Source organism: Parus major, chromosome 3 (genome assembly GCF_001522545.3).
Source record: "Parus major isolate Abel chromosome 3, Parus_major1.1, whole genome shotgun sequence".
Taxonomy (NCBI): domain Eukaryota; kingdom Metazoa; phylum Chordata; class Aves; order Passeriformes; family Paridae; genus Parus; species Parus major.
This window is the reverse complement of record NC_031770.1, coordinates 60,278,205-60,294,242: the sequence shown is the minus strand read 5'-3', so window position 1 is coordinate 60,294,242 and position 16,038 is coordinate 60,278,205. Positions and strand designations below refer to the sequence as shown.

At 37.3% G+C, this 16,038-nt stretch overlaps 1 protein-coding gene across 14 annotated transcripts in view; it reads right to left on the bottom strand.

The window, feature by feature from the left end:
* PTPRK (protein tyrosine phosphatase receptor type K) overlaps positions 1-16,038 on the bottom strand; it is a 382,222-nt gene that overhangs the window by 154,528 nt on the left and 211,656 nt on the right. For all 14 annotated transcript variants that reach the window (XM_015622199.2, XM_015622202.2, XM_015622201.2 and 11 more), the window contains exon 7: positions 6,028-6,321. In XM_015622199.2, the coding sequence (XP_015477685.1) occupies positions 6,028-6,321 (294 nt within the window). The remainder of the gene's footprint in view (positions 1-6,027; positions 6,322-16,038) is intronic.

Here is a 16,038-nt window from a genome sequence, read left to right as displayed (position 1 = left end):
GTGCTAGAGACATCCGCTTACCTAGGTCTGCTATCCTAACTCTAAGTGAAGAACATCAGAGTGATTTACTGCTGAGTATGATACTATACTATAAAAAACTGGCCATGAACAATAGTCTTCCCAAAAATGAAGCATGTGAGAATTCAGGAAACTCGTGTTTGTAAATCACAGCACTCGCAATGTTCCAGGAAGAAAGTTTCAAGTTAGTGCAGAGGGAACTCGCAGCTGCAAGTACCATATAAATGATATTAACAAGGCTGAATAGAACAAACAATAAAAAAGTTGAAAACGAATTTAGGGGAAGTTTGTGTCTGAACTTGCAGTTTACTGCCAATCCAACTGAGTCATCAGCATTAAATTCCTTTGAAAAAGAGGATACCATGCTTAATTTACACAATCTGCAAGAACTTGGCTGGGCAGTCTGCCTGGTCTCATGCTAGGTAAGTCAGCTGCACTACTCCTTTCTCATGGATATAAGCATCATTAGGATTCTATAAGTGGTATGGGTATCTCAGCAGTGGAAAGTAGCACAATAAGCAAAGCATGGTTGCTGGTGCCAGATGATGGCCCAAATCAGATGGCTCTACTACAGGATGGTTCTCAATAACAATTCTAGTATTCAGTCTTAATGGGAATATGATTAAGCTCCTTAGACTAGACTTTTTCCATTCCTGCTCCACCTCCCCATATCCATTTGGTAAACCTATAAGGAGCAAGACTCTGGTGCATTTGGAATCTGATAGCAAGTCCTTAAATGGTTCCAATTACTACCTGGCCAAAAGCCCAGAAACAGTCACAAGTGACAAACACATTTGTGAAAACAACAGCAACTTATAAATATTGGTGTAATGAGGGCTCTTCTGGAACGACAAACATAAAATAATTTTTAAAAGTATCATACTCATCATATCATACATAGTTTCAAGTTGTTCATCTTTAGCTTATCCTTGAAATGCATTCAAACAGTAAACAACAAAAATATGAGTAATAAAAACACGTAATTTAAGCACTCAAAATATATTCATGTTCCCTTTGAAGCTATAGACTAAGTACATAATAATAATACTCTGAGAGAAATAAGATTAAAATTCTGCTCAAAACAAGAAGACAGCCTGTTTTCCTATAAAGGTAAATATTTTTCTCTGTCCCCATTAAAAAAATATGGTTGAAAATTATGCACTTATCTGTATTTTTATTAGCTTTTAAAGTTTTAACCAATTGCAGCTGCACTACTGCAAGGGACACAAATGAAGAGCACAGCTTATCTGTTCAGTGTTGTATTTCCAGGAGCCTCCTGTGATGTTGACTCTACCCAACTTTATAAACACATTGCTGCATATTCCAACATCCTAAATTCCATTGTATAGCATACAGCAAAGCTTACAGATCCAGGTCCCCACCCTGAACCTGTTTCATTGTCTCTGCAAATGTAAAAGCCAACAAATACTGAGTGAAGTAGCACTGTACACGTCCCACATCAGCACATGTAGATTCTATACTGCAATGTCCCTCTCGCTCCACTCATTTTAAAAATCATTTACAATTTTTATGTAACCACAACAACACTTTAGCTCTCCAGATGGCCATGCAGAGTCACTTCTTCAGTGGGCAACCTCTCTGGGGTCCCTCTGTTATAAATTCCAAGACAATGATCAAAAGCCTTTGAGTTTGCATTTGTTTTTCAATATTTCTCCATGCTTTGCTTCTCTTGTTTCTAAGATGAGAATTCAGAAGTATCCTGTACTCTGTGTATACTGTTTTTGAAATTAATACACATGGAAACTGTACACAAACATTCTGCATTTGAAAAGGCAGCAGAAAGCAGCCCAGCTCCTGAGCCTCCAACCGCAGGTGTTCGTGAGCCCGCATTGCACGGCTGAACCAGCATCTCCTGCTCTCGTGCCTTGAGGCTAACTGTTACCAATATCAGGTCTCTGTGACGGATAATGATTTTGAACAATGAAATAACAATAATGACAATAGTAATAATAATAATAATATCATTGATAAATATTTTTCCTTTCAGCTCTGCTAAAGCTATAAAGCTTCCCCCCTGCCCTTACTCATTTCATTATCAAAACCAAAAAAGAGTGAAAACACACAGCACTCTTTTCTCCAACTGTTTTACAATTCCTCATGCTTTTCTGAAAAATCACACCCTTGTGCTGAACTTCAGTAAAGTAGGAGCAAGCAATTCCACTGTGTACATATATTAAGCTCTGGACAGGCTGAACTATTGACCTCCTTTGCTGCTAAAATATCAGTTAATCATAAAACTGAGCTGTGAGCTGTTACTCAGAAGCAGCAGCCAACATAAGAGTACAACTTCTAATTTAGAGTTGAAAAAGCAGGCTAAATGGACAATTTTCAATTATCACGTATTTTCTAAACCCTGCCCCTCTCCTCCTACCCCCTCAAGGGAAGCAAGGCAATAATAACTCGGAGGATATGCTAGGAAGGACAACGCACCCCAGAGCCACAGAAAACAGCTTTAAGGATTACTTATGGTTAAAGTGTTACTCTCTGCCTTTTGTTTTGGTGTTAGAATCCAGGAGAAGTGAATAATCTGAGCAATGACCCCAGGCAAGAGGTGAAGTCAGAATGAAATAAAACTCAGGTGTCCTGTGAGGACCGAGGGGGAGGGAGTACCCTTCAGCATCAGCAGCTGAGAACACAATGCCTTGATCATATCAACATCGGTGCTGCTTAGAAGAGGAAATAACAAAGCACACACCTGGTTCTTCCAGAGGATAATGTAAGAAAATAGTGTTTTGCTTCAGATGTTTCAGTCTTCAGCCATTTAAAAATACTCAGTGGTTTCATATGTTGGATTGCTCAGAGCTGTCTTTAATCACAGACTGATAAAACAACACATCTAACAAAATGCCTTGGCTTCAGCACAGGAAAGATTACCTGGGAAATGCCGAGTAGACAAACAGGCTGTCAGAGGACTTAACTAGTGGAAGAATTATCCCGTCATTAAAGAACAATTTTGTTAAGCATTAGTGGAAACATTTAGTAAATGAGTCACCAGACACTAGTTTTGTTATGAGGAAGACAGAAAATGATCTAAATATCTAATAATGAAAGTGCATGTATGACAATGAGGTAAGTATGATCATCACTCAAATCACTAAGGAGTAGAATACATCTCCAGCAAAGCAGAGGACAACTGATCAATAATATGTTATTAAGAAATAGCATGAAATTATAAATACTAAATGAATTATGGAAAAAAAAATATTTTAAACTTCATCTGAAAAAATGTTGATATTTGCTTAAGCATTAAACAAACAGAGAGCAGAATCCTAGCTTATTCTCATTATTTTTTCAGGGAGTTTGCTATTGCTGCTACTTGGAGTATAAACTTCAATCCTTACAATCTCATCAGATCAACATTCACTAATGCACACTTTTTAATCTGTGTAGAGAGCAGTCAAACTTCATGTTAAAAATTAATTTATTTCCCACTATTCCATCTGATACTGAGCAGATAATCAATTATAACTTGCATCAGAATTTGAACTAGTATGTATAAAACTTATGGAAAGACAAAATTGACAAAGAACATTGACAGAAAAGAAAGTATCTGTCTGAAAAATAAGTGAGCTTGTCAGAAATGAGAATTAGGAATAATTGAAGAAACTCCAGAAAGAAGATACTGCTGCAGAGATGTCATCTAATATAGCACAGTAAATCACCTGCCAGTCACTGGTACAATACTGGCAGCAGCAGAGACTGCAGGGTGAGATATTCCATTATTGCCTTTGCCTTCTCTTATAAATCTTTGCTTTGGAAGAGAGTAATTTTTGTGTTTATAATTTGCCTTTTACAAGAAAAATATAAGTATATACAACCAAGAAAATCATATTGATGAGGACTTGCAGTTATCTATCAGAAGCCTTGGGAGAACACTGCAAAAAAGGAAGGTCTGTCTCATTTTCCAGACAGGTGAGGAGGCAGCAGGGCGTTCAATCTGGTTCTGTCCCTGACTTATCTCTGATGCTGGGCAAAATATTTCAGTCTTTACAAACCCTTGCTTGCACACCTTCTTCTAACTGAAATGAGCTAATAGTAACAATTATTTGCCTTCAGTTTAATGGAATAGAAAGAATCAGTCTTATTGCAAGGTAAACAACTTGAAATTTTATTATTATTATTATTATTAATATAATGCTGTCACAGAAAGTTCAGAATTTTCTGCTCAAGTGTTTTTTTAATCTGCTTAATTTCATAGTGTATTAATTTGAGTTGAATTTTTTTCTCAAGCCAGACTAGATTTTGGAGCCTTACATGTGAGTGTTATGCTAAGAAAAATATATAATTAAAAATAAAAACACACCCACAATAAAATTATTTTCCCTAACAGGCCTCTAAAAATATGTCACATAATTCATTATTTCCTCTCCCACTAACAATCTAAATTTACTCTGTCACAACCTGGGTAAATTAAGTTACATTTTTTCAAGTGCTGGAAAACAACCTAAACATTTCAATTTGTTAGTCTTGGCTCAGCCTCTTTAAAACAGAAGCAGTTTTCCAATTTCTACTTTTTTAGAAGAATGTCTAAACCAATTCTGTGCAAAAAACCAATACTTTAACCTTACTTAGATCTCAAATACTGACACCCTAACTGAGATAGACATGTAGATCTTTCTACTTTACTGGAAAGACAGTCTAAATTATAAAAACAATCCTGAACTCCAAAAGATGCCTTAACTTTAGTCTTACCCCAGCTTGGTGCATCAGCTTCTGACAGTACTATGAACAACTTTAAAAAAGATTCACTAATTTTCTGGAATTCATACCGATCTAGTCTGCTAGAATTTCTGGCTTCTGATCCAGACCCTGATACTCTTCCTTAAGTAAACAAAATGAGTGGTCATCAATCAGAGATCTGCCTTCAACTTGTGGAAAAAACTATTTATATTTCTGATTCACATATGCACACATATACATGAGACATGGAAACCGCATATATACATGAGACATGGAAACCTGAGACACCAGCTTGTCCTTCTGATTAATGCAATTTTGAATAGATGGTTATCAGCACTCTTTGCTAAAATATAATACTGTGCCAACTTTAAAATACTGTCAGGCCCTAGAAGTCCTAAAACTAGGAGGGAAAACACCACAATTTAATTTATGCTTATTTTCCTCACAGTCTGAGATCCAAATTTATAATTTTTCTCCCCTGCAACTATGAGATGTAGGTATTATCTTTCTTCTTATGAAAGCTGAGATTAAAATAACTTTAAGTAGCTTTAGAAGGAACAGCATATAACACAAGTTGACAGTGCTTAGTCTTGGTGCTGGCCACGCAGGGGCACTCTAAGAAACAGGAAGAAGACTGCAGGGCTCAGCAGTACATGATTTTTGTGATAGTAGTCAAAAATGTAGAAAAAACTCTATTTGTATTTTCTATTGTATTCTAAAATTTAGAGAATCATAGAATATCCTGAGTTGGAACGGACCTACAATAATCATTGAGTCCTACTCCTAGTCCTGCACAGGAGAGCCCCAAGAGTCACCAACGGTGTGAGAACATTGTCCAAACACTTCTTGAAGTCTGGCAGGCTTGCTGCTGTGACCACTTCCCTGGAGAGCAGTCATAGCTAGAGATTTTAGTATTTGTATTTTAGTTCTTGGAGATTCTGTCAGGCCATACATAACTGCTTGGGAAAAGACAAATTATGCAGAAGTTCACTACTTTATTTTTTTGCACTATTCTATTTCTTAAACATATATTTTTTTCCCATGCAATTTGCTTTATGTGCAAAGTTTACTTAAAATGTAATTGAAAATATGAAGGTGAAGAAATATGAAGGAGGTCAGGACTTTGCAGAAACCAAGAGGTCCCCTTCCTTACGTGATGAGAAGCAAAACGGTTTCTTAGATTTCAGCTTCCCACCTCCTAATTTACCCTCCAAGGGTTAGCAACCTAGACAATGACCAGGGCAAAGAGGACACAGCAAATTTTTACTGATCTGGGCTTTTTGTTAATTTTTCCAGAGCAACACTCACCGGCACATTTGGTCCTGGTGATGAGCGGTGGCCCCGGCTGCCCCGTCCCACCTTCACCCGGTCTGGTGAGCAGGACCCGGATTTCATACTCGGTGTCAGGGTCCAGGTGCCAGAGCTTGTAGGTTGGTGCATTGACAGCATGGGTCTCTGTCCAAGTCCCAGATGTCATCCGGTACTCCACTTCTTTCAGGATAATGGGGCCGTCCCCAATGATGGAGTTGGCGTTCAGCTGGATGAGCAAGTACGTAGGCCCAACGCCCAGCAGCTGCGGGGGTGCTATCGGCCGAGGCGGCTCTGCAGGGGAGACAAAAAACAAGCCAGAGATAAAACATAAGCCAGAAAGCCCACTCAGAGGAAGGCTCTCTACCCAGGAAGTTGTCAGAGTTTGGTCAGCAAAGATTCCAAACCTCAGAAACAAATTCAAACTGACATCAGTGAAGAAGAGCTGAGGAGAATTTCAGCTGATGGAAGTGAGTGGTGCACAACTGATATCTGCTAAGTTCTATATTTTCTTTTTAAAAATCTCAGTTAGATACCACAAAAACCTGCCTGATTTATATATTGCTGCTGCTTGAGATTTTTTTGTGAAAAAAAACTATGCTCATTTATATCATTTACTATACCAATAACTTGACATTTTCTTTTATTGACTGAAGCCATATTTGCACTTTCCTTATAGAAAGGACTGCAAGAGATGATACACAACCCCTGCACAGAATATTCTTAAAAATAAGTATCAGTGCAGTTAATCTGAAATCCACTGGATGTAGTTAGGGAAAAGGATACAGATGCCTATTACATGCATTTAGAATACTCAGAACTGAGCAAAGCTGCCAGGAGAATGACAAAATAAAAACATATGGCAACAACACATAATATTTTATTCTTTAGTAAGTTACTACTGATTTTGAAACGTGAATAATAGGATGTGAGATGTCTTTTGTCATCCCCTCTTCTCATCAGCTTCTGCATGACTACAGATTTCAGTGCAGCTGCAATGTGAAAAAGGTAATGACAGACCAAATGGGAAGCGGTGGTCCCCCCTACCCTAAGAAATGTTAACATAGAAACATTGCCTCAGCATGATTTATTTTAAGAAACAATCAGAAGCAACAAGTATTTTTCTAATAAAATGAATTCAGTGATAAACATGGAAGGTTCATTTTCATTCCAGATGGCTCATATTTCAGCTAATTTGTTTCAGTTAATTAGGCAACAATGCTAAATTCAGAGCACACAGGGGTTTAACACAGCAGCGATGCAGAACAAATCAGCAACTCTGAGCAGGTAGAGGGGATCTCATGGCCAGTATATTAAAAATAACTTTTAACCCCAGACCATAAGATTTCCCTAGCAGGGTACCCTTACAGGCTACACAAGAGAAGTTAAGACATAGACACATTGCACATACTCTGCCTCCCAGGGATGATCCCACCAGTGTCAATGACAGAACACATGGTGGGGACTGGTGGACCTCCTTTGACGTCTCATCTGCCCTGCATGGTGAAGTTCAGCTAATGACTCCCTGGTTCTGCCTGCTTCTCTATTTCCAGCAGCAAAGCTTCCCTTCCAAGTACCCCAGTTTGCTCCAAACAGTGTATCCCAAACCAGCTCTATGAGCAACCAAGTTTCCCAGATTTTGGCACATATCTTGTGGGATTTTTTCTAAATTAGCTGCTTCTCAAACCACTCAGTAAACCACCAGGAATCTGTAGCTATGTCATAGTGGCTGTAATGGGAGCTGAATTTTTCCTCCCAGAGTGGAAAGGTGAATGCTCCAAGGTGTTTCCATTTCTGCTCCAGGATATGCAAAACCATAGAAAGTACCTCAATTAATTATTAATGTTTTACCCTTCTTTGGCAATATATGTGCTTATGAATTAATTTAGATCCCTACCTGCATCAAAGCTCAGAAATGCAGCTGGGCATAATGAGGGCAGTTTATTTACTGTGGAGCTAACATATTAAATGTCAAACTAATGCATTCTAAGGTCAGTGTATAGCACAGAATATAGCAGAAAACATCATCACTGATGAGCATGATGCATTACCAACTCCAAGTTATAAACATCTAAAACATATGGCTATGTTTAGAAGTATACACTTTGATTAAGAGCACGATTATCACAAATAAAACCTCACATTAATGAGACCATCGCCTATTAAGTTTTTATGTTAAGAAATAAAGCACATTCTTATATTAGCATACACATTTTGTTTTTAAGCTCTCGAGGCCAAGGAGACTTATTTATAAAGTCTCTCCCAGTTCCAATAAATTATGCATGAATTTTAATCAGTTAGCAAATGAACAAGTAATTGTTCTGCAGCATTATTAATATTCTTCATAATACAATATACTATCAGAACCAGAGGTGAGGTGCAACCAGAAATCCCAAAAGTACACTAAGTATCAACTGAAGCATGCAATCCCAATATACCAGGATAAACTATTCTGATGTTACCCAATTAGCTTTCTATTAATTATTTCCATTCATTATTCTATAACCACATCTCCAATTATAATTTGAAATCACAATTTCCTTTTGTATATACAGCAACCTGAAACTTTTACAGTTTAAAATTTGCCACTGATAGCTAAAAAAAGATAGAGCAAAGGCATTATTAATGTTCTTGTTGTGATTCCCATAGAAAATATCACACATATCAACAATACTTTTCTTTCAGTGAGTTTTAAAATAGAATTTACGTCCTTCAAGGAAGTATATGTGCCTGGATTTTTTTACCCCACCAATCTGGGTCCACCTGTAGTAAATAATCCAGTTTCAGAGTGCCCTGAGAAGACAGTCTGCCAAAAATGAAAAACCTCCTATATGAGGCATGAAAAATAAAAGAAGATGCATGAAAAGGTACCCTAAAAAAATCACCCTCTCAGAAGTTTGTTCTGGCTTATAAACAACACAAAAACTCAGCTTCAGCCAAGCGAGGTGATGGCTCAGATGTTCAGAGCCTGGATTAGAGGTAGAATTGGAGGAAGCTGAGGCTCACTAGGTACCCACCACAGCAGCTTGCCTCCTGCCTGGCCCTGTCAATCTGCTCCAATGCAGGTGGCCCCTACTCAGATGCATTTTTTGGCTTCCAGTCACCTACATCCAAAGCCAGGTGAGGCAGCATGATGATGTCACTCCACCCTCTCCCTGCCCTGATCATTGCAACTCAACCAGAGAGCTGTGTCCTTTATTTCTGCCAAAAAGAACCCACCTTCTTCAATTATGGGTAGATAGGGCTAAGGCACACAGTATTCCTAGCAATCAATTTTTCTTGAGCTCAGTTCCCCTTTTCTCAGCCATGAACTCTCTGTGAAAAGCCATAAGGCTCTAAACAATAATCTATGAAAAAATATTTCAACTCATAATTGGTTGAATTCACCAAATGAATCACAATTTTAAAAGGTATTTAAGATACACTAAAACATTTGATCAAAGACCATGCATGGTGAGTTTCATTTCTTCCTTTGCTAAGCAGAAAATTTAAGATCCCTTATCCAATGTAACTAGTTTAATTACTGACTCATTTTCTGATTATACTTTTAGCCAGTGTATAAAGGTGTTAAATCTGATGAAATCCCTTCTAGTTTTCATCTAACATCTCAGAAAGACTATATTAAAAGACCACTTCTACATCTGCAAGACATTAAATAAATGAAAGTGTTTTCATGCATAACATGTTGCAGTATTTGGTCAGCTCTGGTTTTGACATAAAATGCCCACAGCTAAAGTAATAAAAAATTAAGACTGACATTTCATCAGTACTAAGTTCTCATTCTGCTGAGCTACTAGCAGTACATTATGCTCACATCAGTATGTATATGACATTGTATATTAAATGCAGTGTGATATTTAGGCACCAATGACTAGAATAAGCATGCAGCTTCAACCTCCTCAACCAGTCTTCCTACAGCTAAGTGGTTGTGTCATATTTTTAATACGAAACATTGTATGCAAATAATTATGCACTCACAGGCCGAAGAAATCAACCAGAAAAGGTCATTATTGTTATTAGTATAGTAACTAATATACATAAAATTTCCAATATTCTCAAGTAACATATGCATATGATGCTACATTGCCCTCCAAGATTAAACACTTCCTAAGTTTAAAACAAAGGAAGGTAGTTTCACTTGTATGTTACTGGCAATCATATGCTCTTAATGATCAGTTCAAAGCAAAAAAAACAAGCAAAAACCAGAATTCTACATATTGTTCCATCTTGGAGGAAAAGCTAATACTGGATGCATGCCTGATAAAATCTTATTTATGAATCTTTTTACAAGAGCTGAGCATTAGGTGTACCAGTTGCAAGAGACTTTTGCTACACAGCAGAAGGGTTTGGAGAGGTGGGGAGGGGAGGGCTGGTCACCACATTGCCAGAACACTCAGAACAGGTGCATGCCTTCATCCACCCTCAGCCCACTCGTGCCTTGTACAGGACCTGCACACATTAATGCTGTGCAGGAATAGCCTGCAAGTCCCTCCACTCACACACACACTGTGCCTTCCCCCTGTGACTGCATGTTCAGCTTGCTCCGTGAAATATCTCACACCAAGCCATACATTTGGTATGCTGATGAGTATTAACTGCTTAATCTAATACACACAACAAGGGTAATCATAAAAAGCTTAATTTTTACAAGTATAACAAAGCATTCTTTCATTATAGGAAACCCAGCATCAGCCTCACCTCCCCAGAAATTAAAATTGATGTTTTAATTACACCAAAAACTATCAAGAAAGTAGGCCAACCAAAAGAATACAAAGTTCCTTTAAAATGTCATAATTCAAAGAAACAAAAATATAAAGTGATGTAAATACAGCTAATACTGGATGTTCGAGGGAGTATAGCAAAGATTTCTCCACAAATGACTCAAGACTGACTCAGCTCCCACCTCTATCAAACTCACTTCCCCTTCTAGGAAGATTTCTTGCAAAGCTTTTTAAGCATGTCTAAATGTTTCTTACAAGCTTTCTGGTTTTCTAGTTGAATTGCACTGAGGTTCAGTGCCTGACCCACACTGGCTGTGCATAGTTAGAGCACAAGCATGAGACACCCAGACAATCTGAGACACCCAAGGGGTAAGGGGTAGGTAAATCTCTGCTTGCCAGGAGCTGCACCTGTACAGAAGTGTGCCTCTGCACTGGGCTCCTGATTGCACATGGATATATCATGGCAAAGTTGTACCACAAGACCCATGGCATAGGGGCAGAAGGGCATGGGGAAGCAGGGTGTCAGTTCCTTGCAGGAGCTACACTGCTTCAGTACTCTGTGTAATGGAAGATTACACACTGCTCTAGAGATTTGTGTGTTTAAAAAGTATTGAAAACCCCAAGAAGTATAAATATTTGTTTAAAATTTGGAGAACATGAATGACATTTAGAAGAAAAAGTTATGGCAGTCAAGTACTAGCAGGGAAACAACATTCTCAGTCTTAAAAGCTGGTTAATCCCACAGGAAAAAAAAAAAGTAGTAAGAAGATGTAGGGACCGAAAACTTAAATTCAAATAGAGTAATTGAGCCACAAATGGAACAATGAGAATAGAAACTGAAGAACAATAACAGTAGGGAATTCTGCATTCTCTTAATTATAAGTTGTGGGGAAAACAGAAGATGTTTCTCATACCTATGCCTCTGAAGAAGTACAACAGAAAGAAATTATGCGGTCATGAAGCAGGTGACAAAATTAATTATGAACAGTTTGAAAATAAAAAAAAACCATGGAGGCTTTGAGCCCAAACACTGTTTTTTATTTTTTAAATTTTTTTGGTAAAAATCATTCTGCATGTGGCATATCTTTAATACAGACTCGAAATATTTCATTCAACTCTCCAAAATTGTAAGGAAGTACTGCTCTGAGAGGGGAAAAAACCCATCAGAATTTAAGACAAATAAGTTTATTTTGGACTTGGCCTGTCTGCAAGAACACCTGGCTGTCTTCTACAGTGATAGCAGCCTGACAAGACCTGTCACTCCTCAGCACCAATACAAGGTGTATTAACACAAACGAGGGACTTTGCCAACTAAGGGGAAAGCATTACAGAAAACAGTACTTGCCTGATAAGAAATTCCTCTGCTCAGTTAAAAAGCAGGTTAATGCAGAGGATTGAGGGATGCCAAGCTGAAAGCACAGACCTGATGAACAGCAGAGGTATCATGAACCTTAAAGTCACAGAAAGCCTCTGCAGTTTATTTTTAAATTTCCAACAAAATCTCAAGTTTTCTCTTTCTGTGCATGTCAGACTACACTCACAGCTGAGTCTGTCACCCTATACACTCCATCTCTAGTGAGCAGTTTGGTCCGTAGTGGTTTTGCTGACTAACACATAGAAGGCAAATAAAAAACCACAAAACTCTATGCTCTGAATAGTTTGTGCAACCCACTGAGGACAATTCAGTAATGGGAGATGAGCACTCTCCTTGGCTTCCGAAACCTAGGAAATGCAAAAAGACCAAAACTCCCCCCCACAAAGCCAAAAAAACAAGAATGTGACATATTTTCTTTTTTAGAATTATTAAAAACATGCCTCTAGGTCTACATTGCTTCAAGACCTTCTAACCACTGATCAGACTTCACATAGCAAGTTCAATAAACAAAGTTACATCAGGACAATATTAACTACCCAATTCATAGGTGTACCCAGCCTCAGGTGAGAAATGCTGCCATTAGGGACTTAGCTCATGGGATTCTTGCCTGCATACCACATAGTGGTACTTGCTTTTCTCACCTCAGCAGCTCTCCTTGTGACAAAGGAGGAGAATAAGTGCAGGCTTATTCTCAGCCAGACATACTATACATCAGCTACATAGATTTCTCCTGCCCAAAATGCATCTGACAAACATCAGAATAAAGGAGGATGAGCTTGACTGCTGGGCAGGGCACACTGCAGAGGCTGCAGGAAAGCACACTTTCTTAAAACATCTGCAACCCTCAATATAACTCACCTGAGAGAAGTTTTACAATCACCTCCACTACTGCAAGACCAAATGCTGCTGAGAAATTAACACAATGAAAACCCAGCCAGATGCAAGTCCTTTGGAGTTCTCACAAACCTTGGCCATTTAATTAATAATTCTCCAATCCATGGCTTAGATTTTCTATTTGTTCATAAACTCAATTTACCATTTTTTAAAAAATTTATTCCTTTTTTCTTTTTTTTTTATCACAAGACAAAAATGTCTCTCTGCTTATCAAGTTCAACTCATTTTAACAGGTGCATTCTTTTTCTACATTGTTAACAATTGTACATTGTTAATTTTATTTTTTTTCTGATAGGAAAATTTATATTGCTCCCATCTTTGTCTTCTACAGGTAGCTTGGAGAAGGCACTATATTGATGAGAAGGCAGAAAGTACTTTTTCATAAAAATAACTAACTTTGACATATTACACCATAGAATAACTTTTTCATGTAGAAATCAGTAAGCTTTTATAGTAAAGTGTTCCATATAGCTACAGGCCTGTCTTTATTTAAAAACAAACAAACAAACAAAACAAAACAAAACAACGAAAAAAAACAACCCAAAGGAAAAACCAAACCAAACTCCAACACAATCAAAAACTAATTCCAACTTATCTCAGCTGCTGTCCTGTGACCATAAGTGATTGTGGCTGCACGGAGAAACTTAAACAGCTCATGATCTACAATTCTGCTATAAACGTTTTTCTCAAACTCTTTTTTTCTTTCTAATTCCACTTGCGTGGACTTTATTTCTGTGAAATCAGAAAATTATTTCTGTGACTTTAAAATAGAATTTATCACAACTACACAGTATTTGGAACTAGCTGCTAGTCCAGAGGTTGAGACACAATACCTACAAAATGTTACATTTTAATTAAGAGAGTTAGTTGTCTGGAACAAAAGAAGTCATTCTAAGTAATGGCTTAGTGACCAGGGGGTATCAAGTGATTTATCTAACTCTCTTCAGAGAGTTTGCAAGACCATTTTCATTGTCTTTTATTACTTGAAATGGAAAAAATAAAAGGATCAATTCTATATAAACATTAAAAATAAATATCTATAACATTGAAATTCAGGTAACTACATAGAGAATCAGTCACTGGAGAAAAAACAGCAACAAACAGAAACGGCAAATTGAACAGTAAGTTCACAATACTGCCTTAGGTAGACTACTGACATATTTCAACATAATATCTTTAATTTGCGGTCCACAAACAGGAATAGTATGTCACAAGCTCACTTCAAGTACTGTTTTAGCTTTGAGCACCTAATATATAAGGTTTGTGTCATAGATACAAAAAAGTCTGCAAGCTCATGCAGCTAAAATGTATTTAATTTAGGTGACGTGGCAGTTAGTGACCACCTAAAGTGCTGAAATAGGAATTATTTCAACAGTGAAAACTGCTAACTTCTGCATAGTGATGTTATATCCTATGCATCACCGTGGCATTTTATTCACCTTGATTTGAAACACCACCATGTTCATTTTATTATCTTCCTTTAAAATAAAGGAACAGTGTGCAGCTTCAGCATTGTCAGCAGAAACTGTAAACAAGGTTAAGAACATGACCAGCTTACATGTAAAAACAAAAAAAAAAGAGTCTGTCTAAAAATTGGAATATATCATCTCTCTACACAATTTATGATCAGGACACCTGCCTATTTTTTGAATGATAGTAGGCTATGTTACTATGGGAATCAATTAGAAGATTATGACACATTTTGTCAAAAAGATTGCATTGTGTTAAAGACATTTATGCAGCACACTCCTAGAGGAAAAATGAATAAATGTAAGAAAAAGAGGTGCCTATAATGAGAAGACATTCAAATTTTAAATAAAAAAATAAAAAAAAAATCAGCCAGCATAAATGAGTCAGCTGTAGAAACGTCTCCAGCAAAGAGTTGATCACAATGACTTCATTATCCACATGTATCAGTAATGCCCTCGAGATCTCAATGTTGAGATTACTGCTGGAAAGAAATATTTTATCTGCTTCATTGTCAGGAACCAGCAGGTTGAGAAAAAATTGAATGCCTTCTTCAAAATTGGTACCTCCCAAGAAAGAATTACTCTCAACTCCACAAGGCTTTGCAATTTCACAACGCTGCGATTGCATGCACATCCACATGCTGTCAATGGTGAGAAGGAATAAAATCAGAGATTACAGAATGACTGAAGAACAACAAAATATTGGTTTAGAGACTCCAAAATTTTCTTTTGCATGGTGATGCAATGTGTGATGGGAATATATTTATTTTCTAAGTATTTGGATTATTTTTTTATTTAATTTTAAGTCTGAACCAGTCCAGTAAAATGAGATTGTGAAGATTTTTTGCATTATTCTTATATCTGTTGATGCTGTAGTCATGCTCACACACTGAGAATACTGCCCAAACAAACTAAATATAGAAACTTTCTGACAGAAAAAAGTTACAGTGACATATTTATAATTAAACTTAAAAAATTTAAACTCCTGCAACAAAATCAAAGCATTTCAATAGAAGTCAGTGAAACATAAATAAATAAATAAATAAATAAATAAACAAATAAACAAGGGTGGGGGGGAGGGAAAGAACTAACACAGATTTACGCCTCACTAGCTCTACCTATCTATAAAACTTGAAAGCTAAAAAAATCCACCCAGACAGCACTCCTGGGTGACTTCCTGGAATTCTCCTGTATGCTTTATTTTGGAAGTCACATTATAACATGCCAGCACTAACACAATTTTTTTTTTTTTATCACCAGCTCTCCTCCGCGCCTTTTAAACAGCAGAGAAAAATGTGTCACATGGTTTTGGGACAGTAGCATCGTGAGACGGGATTCAAAACTGTATCACGGTCTATAAATGCAACAAGCTGTACACATCCTTGTACCAGAAGGGTACTGAACTCTAAAGTACCTGCACATGAGAGGAGTAGCTGGCATGGCTTTGCTTCCAAGCATTTACAGTTGTATTTAAAGAAATTACAGAACTTTAAGCATGTAAGATATGAGACTGATTTTACTGTAACCATTAACCTAAACCATGGGCTAAATC